The sequence below is a fragment of the Schistocerca americana genome, chromosome 4 (assembly GCF_021461395.2).
Source record: "Schistocerca americana isolate TAMUIC-IGC-003095 chromosome 4, iqSchAmer2.1, whole genome shotgun sequence".
Lineage (NCBI taxonomy): Eukaryota > Metazoa > Arthropoda > Insecta > Orthoptera > Acrididae > Schistocerca > Schistocerca americana.
Window position 1 is genome coordinate 785,754,710 of NC_060122.1, and position 13,501 is coordinate 785,768,210.

Sequence of the window (13,501 nt, forward strand, 5' to 3'; positions counted from 1 at the left end):
CAGTTAGTGAATCTTTAATTTCTGTTTACCAAATGTGAGTTGAGTTTATTAACTTCTATGATGTGTTGACAGTAATGGGCAGATAAATATGCGAATAGAAACTCATATCAAGGGCTGAACAGTTTCCACTATGTGGGAGAAAACATGAAACAACGTGTTCCACTCTACATCACCTGGATGCAACAGCAACAGTAATTTAATGTGACTGCGGTAACTTCTACATTTCTAACAGGCTAACCAGTATTGTAACTAAGTCCAATGACAACATGAAGTACATAGTATTCAGATGTCACATTTTACACTCAATCTCTCTCCTACCAATGGTCCTTACCAGTTTACAGTGCTACAACAGTGACTGGTATTGGACACTGGTACTACATTGGGTACTTGGATAGAAATGTAATAAATTAATAATTACCATTTAATAATTGTCTTTTTTTTCACCCAGCTGATGTAGAGAATGGAACACACTTTTTAAATGTATTTCCTGTAGCACAGGAATGGTATGTATCTGGGTATTCTCCTATTCAAACCACTATGTAGCTTTGTCACCTACACAGGAGTTAATAAGTCACATTTATGAAAACCCCATAAAGTCATAACTATTTAGGGACTGTCACATGTATAGATATTATGAATATCAACAAAGAATATGAAAACTAACAAGAAAAGGACAATCACAAGACATTGGTTACCACAGTCTCAGGAATGAATAATTATAGAACACTCAATTAATGTACAATAATGGCCTTGTAAGACAAAAACTAGTTCACAAGATAAATACGTACTGTAGAGAATTCACTGTTTGCATTACAATATTTAAATACGACCAAATAAAATATTTTGTACTCATAAATGGTGCAAATAATGATGGTAGTGACTAATGGGAAAAGGAAACCGTATGATTGCAAAAAATGGTTACCTTATTTTTAGTACCTTATTTTATATAGTGCCCCACATCTTTAGCTCATTCAGTGAACAAAGCTACAAACATCAACTGGAGAAAGCAAAATGGTATTGATAATAACACAACTTACCAGTTGCAGAAGAGTTTGATACCAAGATACACCATTGCTCCTATAGTCATCACAATAATACCAGGTATGATTAGATCCCTCACAGCATCAAATTTGCTGCCTAGAAAAATCAAAACAAAATTTCAGTTGAATGTAAGTTATCCATAAATTTTAACAGCTACTCATTATAGATTAAAACAATAAATGATGTACTGTTAATTATGTAAGTTCATTTCTCACCACAGAACATAATGACTCCATCCACTTAAAAAAAAAATTTAAAAATCACTGTGTAAAGGAATGAGTAATGGTTGAAATGAGACTGATGATTGTTAGTGACATACTCACATTTTTTTATCTGCTCCTTCTTGTCTGAGTTATATGTTTGTGTTGTTATATCTTATTTTATTATCCAAGTCAGTTAATATCTGTACAGCTCTGGCAGTGACGTCTTTATCAAAAACACATGTGCCTCCGTAAAGGGAAAATTACTGAAAAGCGAGCTCATTTGGTAGCTTTCCCTCTCTAACATGTAATGCTTAGGACACTTGTTCCACAGGGAGGAAACTGGTGACGGGAAACAGCCACAATTCACGTGACATCTCTGTAACTTGGCTGGAACGGACATACCAGACCCACTCCTAGGATCCACATGGATATCTAGCTTGCTGGAGATGCCTTACACCCTGCTCTCAGTAATGCAAGAGGCAAACCTGAGCAAGATGGTAGAAATTGTGGATCAGGTGTCCACAGCCGCTACTTTGCACGTGTTTACTACATACTTGGCAGATACAGATTGAAGGACACCACCTCACATCTTGCCGAGCTGACACATCAAGTTGCAGTCATCAGCATATACAAATGATGAGACTGCACATCATCACGTGGGTGGGACAGTGTGCGAACACACCCTCGACAGACCAGAACATGTTTTTGACTGAGTAGGTACAGGTCACTGGGCTTCTGGACATGAAACTGAATGGCAGCCTCTCACTGGTCTACCAGCAGCACAAGCCTGGGAAACTACTGCAACATTTAAGGGTGACAGATTGACCACTAGAATGCTGTTTCTGCTGGATACCAGCTCAATGTGAGTGTGTGTTTCACAGATGTCTGTTGTGAGAACTGCAGCTGGCTGCAAATTATGACTTAGCAGCTGCGAATGGTTCACTCAAAGCTACATATCAGTAAACCCCTGATTCTTTGAAGAACAGAATTCCCATTTATAAAACCACTTTAAAAGTCTGATAACTTCACAAATGAGTTAGCATGAAAACATTTTATGTTAATCACAAGCGAGAAAAAGTTTGAAATTATGCTTGAAGTTTGTTCAAAGTTGCCATGGGCTGTGCTTACGAAACACCAGATGGATATAGCCTCGGTAATTTAATTTGCAGTGGCAGGTCAAGCAAAATTTAACCAATGTGCTACAGCATGATGACATAGCCTTTTTTACTTACAATGGCAGTATTAATAACTAGCTTGAATATATTAATTTTATGTATTGTTTAAATATACTGAAATTTTATAATTAATTAGCTGTACCCAGCCATGCTTTGCCATGGTTCAGTGTGGTTAAATGGAAAAGAGAAAGCACATGTTTCTAATATGTATGCTAATTTGATGTATGGCCTAACCTGCTTCTCTCCCCTGTCTCTGTCCATCTCCACCTCCCTCTTTCTTTGTCCACCACCTCCTCCTCTTCCTCCTTCCCCCACTCTCTGTCCGTCACCTCCTTCTCTTCTCTCTGTCCACCTTCTCCTCCCCCTACCCTCTCCATCTCCTCCTGCCCCTCTGTCTCCCCCTCTCTCAGTCCATCACTTCCTCCCCACTTTCTCTCTCCATCTCCTCCTTCCTGTCTTCTATATCCATCTGCTCCCACCCCTCTGTCCATCTCCTCTTCCCCCCTCTCTTTCTGATCTTATGCTTTGTTTATTGTTAATGTAATTCATATTCTGCAGTAGTAAATGTTTATTACAGTAATGTATGAAAACCTGAAGTCAGTCAGAAATGTACATTTCAAGATTTATGGTAACAATGTTTTCCTTTTATATGTTACACATATTTATGTATGCATTGTATGTAGTAGAAACATACAGGCATTAATAAATTAGGTTCTTAAAAACGTGCCCCTATTGGAATTTAACATTGTATCAAAATTTCAAAGCAACCAGTTAAGGACTAACCAAAATTTACATTTTTATACCATTTCCACTGTTATTACATGTATATTACAAATATACCAGATGACATTCCAGTAGGTACCAGTATATAAAAACATTTGAGTATTTGAATACAATGGTGTGTAAAATTTCAAAACAATCCTGAAGAACTTTTGGCGATATGTGATTTTGAAGAAACAAACATTAACTTTTTTCTTACATAGAAAATGGAGATGTTCCTAATAGCAAATCTCTTAAATTTTTTGGTGATTACTTTGAAATTTTGTACATGTGTGTGTGTTTTTATTTATCTATTTTTTAAATACATACAATACATAAATTTATATAAATTTAATAGTAGGGAAATGTTCTTACAAAAAGCTGAAAGAGCTATGTGTGCATGTATTACACATCATGTATTAATAAGGAATTAGGTATCTGAAAACACATTCATATTAAAATTCAATGTTGTGTCAAAATTTCAAAGCAATCAGTTAAGAACTTTTGGAGATTGACACTTTTGAACAAACAAACATTTATATTATTTATTTATTTACGTTTCTGAGTCATCAGTCTCCTGACTGGTCCAATGCGACCTGCCACGAATTCATTTCCTGTGTGAACCTCTTCATCTCAGAGTAGCACTTGCAACCTACATCCTCAGTTATTTGCTGGATGTATTCCACTCTCTAGGAAAGAGTAAAGGGGGTTCTGGCACATTTTTTATATCAAATTGATATCAAACTAATTCTGTAAACTAATTAATTGATGAATTGATTATTTCTTACACCTGATGATATGGGTTTTCCTTGGCTGACACATGTCCCCTTCCCCCACCACCCCTCTGGGAAATCTCTGCCCCTCCCCACATGTGCAAAGAAAATTATGGGGGTGGGACTATGTTAGGTCTTAAGAGAGGCATAGATTTAACCTGGTAAATTGTGATCTCAGCACTTCGATACCCCTAAGGAGGTGAAAGATTTTACATGGCAAATTACGATCAGTCATATGTAGGATATACACTCCTGGAAATTGAAATAAGAACACCGTGAATTCATTGTCCCAGGAAGGGGAAACTTTATTGACACATTCCTGGGGTCAGATACATCACATGATCACACTGACAGAACCACAGGCACATAGACACAGGCAACAGAGCATGCACAATGTCGGCACTAGTACAGTGTATATCCACCTTTCGCAGCAAAGCAGGCTGCTATTCTCCCATGGAGACGATCGTAGAGATGCTGGATGTAGTCCTGTGGAACGGCTTGCCATGCCATTTCCACCTGGCGCCTCAGTTGGACCAGCGTTCGTGCTGGACATGCAGACCACGTGAGACGACGCTTCATCCAGTCCCAAACATGCTCAATGGGGGACAGATCCGGAGATCTTGCTGGCCAGGGTAGTTGACTTACACCTTCTAGAGCACGTTGGGTGGCACGGGATACATGCGGACGTGCATTGTCCTCTTGGAACAGCAAGTTCCCTTGCCGGTCTAGGAATGGTAGAACGATGGGTTCGATGACGGTTTGGATGTACCGTGCACTATTCAGTGTCCCCTCGACGATCACCAGTGATGTATGGCCAGTGTAGGAGATCGCTCCCCACACCATGATGCCGGGTGTTGGCCCTGTGTGCCTCGGTCGTATGCAGTCCTGATTGTGGCGCTCACCTGCACGGCGCCAAACACGCATACGACCATCATTGGCACCAAGGCAGAAGCGACTCTCATCGCTGAAGACGACACGTCTCCATTCGTCCCTCCATTCACGCCTGTCGCGACACCACTGGAGGCGGGCTGCACGATGTTGGGGCGTGAGCGGAAGACGGCCTAACGGTGTGCGGGACCGTAGCCCAGCTTCATGGAGACGGTTGCGAATGGTCCTCGCCGATACCCCAGGAGCAACAGTGTCCCTAATTTGCTGGGAAGTGGTGGTGCGGTCCCCTACGGCACTGCGTAGGATCCTACGGTCTTGGCGTGCATCCGTGCGTCGCTGCGGTCCGGTCCCAGATCGACGGGCACGTGCACCTTCCGCCGACCACTGGCGACAACATCGATGTACTGTGGAGACCTCACGCCCCACGTGTTGAGCAATTCGGCGGTACGTCCACCCGGCCTCCCGCATGCCCACTATACGCCCTCGCTCAAAGTCCGTCAACTGTACATACAGTTCACGTCCACGCTGTCGCGGCATGCTAGCAGTGTTAAAGACTGCGATGGAGCTCCGTATGCCACGGCAAACTGGCTGACACTGACGGCGGCGGTGCACAAATGCTGCGCAGCTAGCGCCATTCGACGGCCAACACCGCAGTTCCTGGTGTGTCCGCTGTGCCGTGCGTGTGATCATTGCTTGTACAGCCCTCTCGCAGTGTCCGGAGCAAGTATGGTGGGTCTGACACACCGGTGTCAATGTGTTCTATTTTCCATTTCCAGGAGTGTAGATTTACATGGGAAACTGATTTTTCTAGAGCCACAGTCGTCAGGAGGAGGTATTTCTGATGTTTTGGTCATTGTCAAATATCAGCAGATTGGAGCTACAGTCGTAACATTTAATTGTAATCATGCTGATAAATGAATTGCTGGTTTCTTAGGACGACTCTGCCTGGCACCCGAGTACATGGTGAAGGTTGCCAGTGACTGGAACGAATGGATATTTCTTGCGAACCGCCACTAAACCTCCCGAACTGGGCAGGCGGGGTGCAAGCATGCAGCTGACCTAGTCGTGCTGCTCTCTGTGTGAGTGAATGGCGAACTAATACTCAGTATGTATTGGGTTTGTGTGTGTTGTGAATATTCTCTGATTTTTATGTGGAAATTTGGGATGATTCAGTATGGTGAGTGTTTGCACTGGAAAATTATTCCCTCCTACATAAATTGAGCAGTTGACTGCTTGTACTGCCACTCTACACATTTCGCCATTTTTATTTGGTTGAGAGAAAATCGACTAGGATGTTTTGTTTGCGTTTAGATGGTAAAACACAGGCGGAAGAGACATTTGCTGGTTCTCTAGACATGAGAAACACTTATGATTATCAGTATCATAACCTTAGTCGGGTTTGTAAAATACAAGGATGATCTCAATCTGGGATTTTTTTTGTATCACTGACACCGGTATACATAAAGAAATTATGAATGGAACTACTAGTTACCTCTATTTTCGAGGTTTCACGTAAAAATCTTCGCAGACGAGATAAGTTTCTAGTTACTCAGTGGTTTGGAGCACATCCCACATAATGACCTCGCTAAAGCTTTGGTTCTCTAGAGACATAATTTCCATTCTTTACTTTCAGAAGTATACTGTGCATACTGCCACGTGGTTGACATCTTAAACAGTCACGTAAATGGTATGATATTCTGGCAAACCACATGAAAACACATCAAATTCTGGACATTTTCATATGCTACTCGATGATTTCAGCATAATATCGTCATCTGCTGTCTTGTGAAATCAGATATTGCAGCTGATATTGGTAAATTAATTCGCGACTGTCAAAGCATTTTTCTTCGACAGAGCTCAGAAAGTAGATATCCTTGAAATGATGGTCGCTACTCGTTGCAGACAACATGACAGCAAGCAGACCCGGCCGGAAACAGTACTGTTAGCAGACGCCTTTGGGTAGGAGAAACCCGCCCACCCTTTTTGGATACCAGTTCGGACAGTGGCCATTGTCCTCAGAGGACGCTCTGTTCACGTATTGTGCTAGTGTGTGCTTCTGTTTTTGAGATCAATATATCTCTGCAGTATATATAGGAGTGCCTGGCAGTTGATAGCTATATGCAAGATGTGAAAGTGATGATTTTATTGGTGCAGGATAGGAAATGTGTTTACTACAGCTACTCAGCTATACGGCATGGTGGTGCAATTATTTGTGGTGATATAGCATTGCTGGAGACTGGTATCACGCCGAAAAAATCAAGTTTTCTTTGACAGCAGCAGAGAAGTGTAATTGACTAAGTGTCTTTGGCAATAGTTTCTGTATTTCATGATCTGTAGACCGCTTTTGCAGGGTTTAACTGTCAGTGCAATATGACTACTGTATGTTTTTTTCTGATCTGTGGAAAAAAATAGTTTTCTGCTGAAATTCTCGTAATTTGTCCATCTGCAGAAAGTATTGGACAGTGCTCCGACACCAGCAGTAACGTTTTGGTGGATAAATTTAGTAATAATAAATGAAGACGTTTCATTCACAGGAAGTTGCATGACGTCAAGAGACACAAGACATCCGTTGTGCGGGTCACAGTAGTCTCTACAGACTGGTTTGAAGCAGACAAGGCAGAACAACATATCTACGGAAAATTCCATGATGTAAGAAAGTCATGTGATGTCTTTTTTTTTCGAGTGTTCAGAGACAAGTCCAGGCATACCAGCCACATCTGGTTCGAACATGTGGGATGCTGTCCCCAGCCCACCATTGTGGCTTTAGAGCATCTCCAGACCGGCAGTCGTAGGACATTAAAAATTACAGCCATTTTTCTTGTCTGTAGGACAGTGCTTCAAATTCTAGGAGAGTCTTTTAAGCACTTCTCATCTGCCGTGTATCTGTGTTTTTTTTCACGATCTCTTGTGGGTTTCGAAATATCTCATGAACTTTCAGATATGTAATTGTTCTGATTTTCCCATCTACGCTTAGATACCAGTGCGTGTTTCCCATTGTAGAACTGTGCTTTGAAAAGTGAGGAAAACAAAAAGTAAATGCTTTAACACCCCTCACCTGAGCAGCAAATATAAATTAAGCCCACACAGCATTTCATTTTCGACTTGCAGATGGAGGGAGCATCCAATGTAGATTTACTATTTTTTTGTGATAAGCCATTCCTAGAAATTGGTCAGATAAACAATATTACGCACTGCCTTGGCTCCGGCAAAGTGTTTTAATAAATATTAACCCTGAAAATTGTTTACAGTCTCCCAATGCCTTAAGTTGTTTAATGCAATGTGTTTAATGATGTATTAGCCTACTGTTGTGAGAGTCTCCCAGTCCCAAAATCCAACACAGATTGAGCGATTTTCCCTGCCATTTTTTTTCTCAGTGGCAGGAGGGGCAGAGGGTTGGGAAGGAATGGGGATTTCCCAGAGGAATGGTGGGGGAAGGGGACATGTGCTGGCTGGGGAAACACATGGCATCACAAGGAGGAGAGGATATTAATTGATCAATTAATTAATTTATATAATTAGTTTGATATCAATTTTATATAAAAAGTGTGCCAGAACCTCCATTGCCCTACTACTCTCTCTGTCCTCTTCTACAGCTTTTAGCCTCTCCTGCTAGCTCTAGTACCACGGAATTTATTCCCTAATGACTTAACAGACGTCCTACCACCCTGTCCCTTTATCTTGTGAGTGTTTTTTTATGTATTCCTTTCCTTGCCTGTTCTCCCGAGAACCCTGCCTTATCAGTCCACATGATTTACAGCATTCTTCTGTAGCACCACCTCTCATCTCAAATGCTTCGATTCTCTTCTTTTCTGGTTTTCCCACAGTCCACATTTTACTACCATACAATGCTATTCTCCAGATATACATTCTCAGAAATTTCTTCCTCAAATTAACGACAATGTTTGATATTAGTGACTTCTCTTGGCCAGGATTGCCCTTTTTCCCAGTGCTAGTCTGTCTGCATTATATATTCTCCTTGCTCCTTGTGCTATATTGTTTTTATGCCTAGATAGCATAATTCCATAACTTTGTCTATTTTGTGGTCATAAATTCAGGTGTGAAGTTTCTTACTGTTCTCATTTCTGCTACTTCTCATTATTATAGTCTTTCTTCGATTTACTCTCAGTCCATATTCTGTACTCACTGGACTGTTGATACCATTAATATCCTTTCACCTTGAATTTTAATTCCACTCTTGAGCTCTTCTTTCATTTCCGTCATTGCTTCTCTGATGTATACATTCAATAGTAGGGCCAAAATATTACATCCCCGTCTTACACCCTTTTTAATCTGAGCACTTCGTTCTTGGTCTTCCACACTTGTTGTTCGCTCTTGGCTCTTGTACATATTGTATATTACACATCTTTCCTAATAGTTTACCTCTACTTTTGTTGGAATTTCGGAGATCTTGCACCATTTGACATTGTTAAACGCTTTTTCCAGGTCCACAAATCCTATGAATGTGTCTTGATTTTTCTTTACTCTTGCTTCCATTATCAATCACAATGTCAGAATTGCCTCTCTGGTGCCTCTACCTTTCCTAAAGCCAAACTGATCGTCATCTATCACATCCTCAACTTTCTTTTCCATTCTTCTAGATAGTGCACTTATCAGAAACTTGAGCTATTAAGATGATTGTGCGATAAATCTCGCACTTATCGGCTCTTGCAATCTTCAGAATTGAGTGAATGATTTTTTTCCGAAAGTCAGATGTTATACCGCAGACACCAACGTGAATAGTCGCTTTGTTGCCATTTCCTCCGATGATTTTAGAAATTCTGATGGAATGTTATCTACCTATGTTTGATCTTAAGTATGCAAACACTCTTCAAATTCTGACTCTAATACTAGATTCCCTGTCTCTTCTACATCGACTACTGTTTGTTCTTCTATCATGTCATCAGACAAGCCTTCCCCGTCCACTCTCTCCTCTGCATTTAACACTGGAATTCCATGGCACTTGGGTGTTGTGTGATGTCGTTAGGTTAGTTAGGTTTAAGTAGTTCTAAGTTCTAGGGGACTAATGACCTCAGATGTTAAGTGCCATAGTGCTCAGAGCCATTTTTTTCCATGGCACTCATAAAGCTACCATCCTCCCTTTTACTTTCACCGAAGGTTGTTTTGACTTTTCTGTAGGCTGAGTCAGTCTTTCCGATAGTAATTTCTTCTTCAATTTCTCCATATTTTTCGTGCTGCCATTTCGCCTTGCAAATCCTTATCGCAATAGCTATAGCCTCAGAGAATTCCAAGCGCATCATTTTATTCCTTAGTACTTTGGTATCCCATTTCTTTGCGCACTGATTCTTCCTGGCTAGTCTACATCCTACTCTTTATCAAAACTAATTTGTAATCTGAGTCTACATCTGCTCCTGGGTACAACTTACAATCCAGTATCTGAATTCAGAATCACTGCCTGACCATGATGTAATCTAAATGAAATCAAGCTGAATTTATGCAGATAGGTTAACATTGTGAGGAATAAAAGCAAAATATGGCAGCAGTGGGAATCGAACCGAAGCCGATGAATTGACGCTCGATGCACCTGACCACTTTTTTCCCCTTAAATATTTACCAATTTTTCATTGTTTGTGCTATTTATTTATTTTTTAATTATTATTGGCTTTCAAGACATGCCCAAAAAGCCATCTCCACAGTGGAAAGTCAAATATGACGACACGAACGTAAGGACGACACAAAACCCAATCACCGGGCTTCTAAAACTCCGACGTGGCCGGTAATTGAATTCAGGCCACTTTGCTTAGCAATCTGTAGCGATGAGCGCCGAGCTACAGAGGCGAATGGGGGCCAGGACACCATTACACCGACTGCTCTTCAAAAATTCCTCGTGCTCTATGCTTGCACTTTCAAAGAAAAATTCTGACATAGTGCTGTAAGCAACGTAGCACTCTTAGTGCCGGGATGGATGATGTCACATCAGAGCAAGCAGATTCATAAACATACAGCTGTGTCCCTTCTCTGAGTTGACCGTAGCGTGGCTACCTATCATTTCAGCACTCGACACTGGTTTCAACACTGAAACTGGTATGGGCATGCGTATTCAAATGCAGAGGTATGTACACAGGCAGAATACAGCAGTGCCGTCGGTAATGCCTACATAAGACAAGTGTGTAGCGCAGTTCTTAGATCGGTTACTGCTGCTAAAACGGCAGGTTATCAAGATTTAGGTGAGTTTGGACATGGTGTTATAGACGGTGCATGAGCGATGGGGCACAGCATCTCTGAGGTAGTGATGAAGTGGGGATTTTCCCATGCGGCCATTTTACGAGTGTACCGAGAATATCAGGCATCCGGTAAAACATCAAACCTCCGACATTGCTGCGGCCAGAAAAATATCCTGCATGACTGGGACTAACGACGACTGAAGAGAATCGTTCAGTGTGACAGAAGTGCAACCCTTCCGCAAATTGCTGCAGATTTCAATGCTGGGCCATTAACAAATGTCAGCGTGCGAACCATTCAACGAAATATAATCGAAATAGGCTTTCGGAGCCGAAAGCTCACTCGTGTACCCTTGATGACTGCACGACGCAAAGCTTTATGCCTCGCCTGGGCCTGTCAACACTGACATTGGACTGTTGATGACTGGAAACATGTAGCCTCGTTGGACGAGTCTCGTTTCAAATTGTATCGAGCGGATGGACGTGTACGGGTATGGACACGACCTCATGAATCCATGGGACTGTTCAAGCTGGTGGAGGCTCTGTATTTTTGTGGGGAATGTGCAGTTGGAGTGATATGGCACTCCTGACACGTCTAGATACGACTCTGACAAGTGACACTTACGTAAGCACCCTGTCTAATCACCTGCAACCATTCATGTCCACTGTGCATTCCGCCGGTCGCGGTGGCCGAGCGGTTCTAGGCGCTTCAGTCCGGAACCGCGCGACTGCTGCGGTCGCAGGTTAGAATCCTGCCTCGGGCATGGGTGTGTGTGATGTCCTCCTTAGGTTAGTTAGGTTTAAGTAGTTCTAAGTTCTAGGGGACTAATAACCTCAGATGTTAAGTCCCATATTACTCAGAGCCATTTGATTTATTTATTTATTTATGTTTTGAATCAATGTGCATTCCGACGGTCTTGGGCAGGGCAATGCGACACCCCACACGCCCAGAATTGCTACACAGTGGCTCCAGGAACAGTCTTCTGAGTTTAAACACTTCTGCTGGCCACCAAACTCTCCAGACATGGACATTATTGAGCATATCTAGAATGTCTTGCAACTTGTTGTTCAGAAGAGATCTCCGCACCCTTGTACTCTTACAGATTTATGGGCAGCCATGAGGATTCATGGTGTCAATTCCCTCCTGCACTACTTAAGACATCAGTCGAATCCTTGCCACGCTGTTTTGTGGCACTTCTGCGTCCTCGCGGAGGCCTTGCACGATATTAGGCGGGTGTACCAGTTTCTTTGGCTCTTCATGTAGTTATCGTGGACAGAATGCTATGAAACATGTTTCCGATCATTTTATTTGCATTCCAGTCTGCATTCGAAGAGAAATAGCGTAATTTTAGTTCCATATCTGGCTCCCATTTGAAGAGAAATGGCATAATTTTAGTGCGCTTTGCAGTCTGTTATTGTTACGGCGTAACATCAAGCGCCGACACGTTGGCATGGAACGTTACAGCAGAGAGGGCTGTGAGACGACGTCAGGCAATATTACGCTGACTGGGACGACATGATGACAGTAGCGGCCCCTACATGCACAGTATATAAACGCTGTTCCACCTAGCCGCGGCTGCTCTAGACGACGAGCCCTCATCCAAACGCTTTAGCCGTGACTTGTGAACTCTTGTGTTTTGCTTGCATTGTAATTATATATACCAAGTGACATTGATTATTTGTGCCGGTCGCTGTGGCCGAGCGGTTCTAGGCGCTTCAGTCCGGAACTGCGCGACTGCTACGGTCGCAGGTTCGAATCTTGCCTTGGGCATAGATGTGTGTGATGTCCTTAGGTTAGTTAGGTTTAATTATTTCTAAGTTCTAGGGGACTGATGACCTCAGGTGTTAAGTCCCACAGTGCTCAGAGCCATTTGAACTATTAATTATTTGCATTTCACCAATTGCTTGTGTCATCTCTTTGTGAAAACGCAAAGTTAAGTTTTGTAAATTTAACTTACTGTAGTAAACTCTATTAATAAGATTTGCTCTAATTGTTGTCTAGCTATCCGAGAAGACAGCTTCCTAGGCACCCTATATTAGGCAAGTGGGCAGGATACGACATTAGGCGATGAGGATGGGATGAACGCAGTGCCTGGCAGCCAGGGAATTTTCTTTTGTGTTTTGCTGGCGTCTTAATTCTCTGTTGTAGCGGTGTTGACTTGCTTTAACAGTCTCTTACCTTGTTTTTGCTAAGCAGGGTTTTCAGGTGGAAGTTACACAAATTTTCTTCGCTTTTGTACTTATTTTTCTTGCTTGCCTTTTCTGTTTCTTGCATTTGTCTCCTCCAACATGCCACCCCACCTATCGCACACCATGCTCAGGGGCCGCACCTGCCAGCGTTAGATGCAACGCAGCTAATACAGATGTTTCAGTTCCACACTCAGCAAATACGAGGGTATTTCGGAAAGTAAAGATACACTGCACGCCAGAGGAACAGAAGAGTTTTGGCGAGCAAGTTGGCAACACTGGTGTTAACCTTGAAC

General features: G+C 42.2%; 1 protein-coding gene across 1 annotated transcript in view; it reads right to left on the reverse strand.

The window, feature by feature from the left end:
- LOC124612503 overlaps positions 1–13,501 on the reverse strand; it is a 529,185-nt gene that overhangs the window by 35,820 nt on the left and 479,864 nt on the right. Inside the window, exon 4 of the mRNA XM_047140744.1 lies at positions 1,038–1,137. Within this exon, the coding sequence (XP_046996700.1) occupies positions 1,038–1,137 (100 nt within the window). The remainder of the gene's footprint in view (positions 1–1,037; positions 1,138–13,501) is intronic.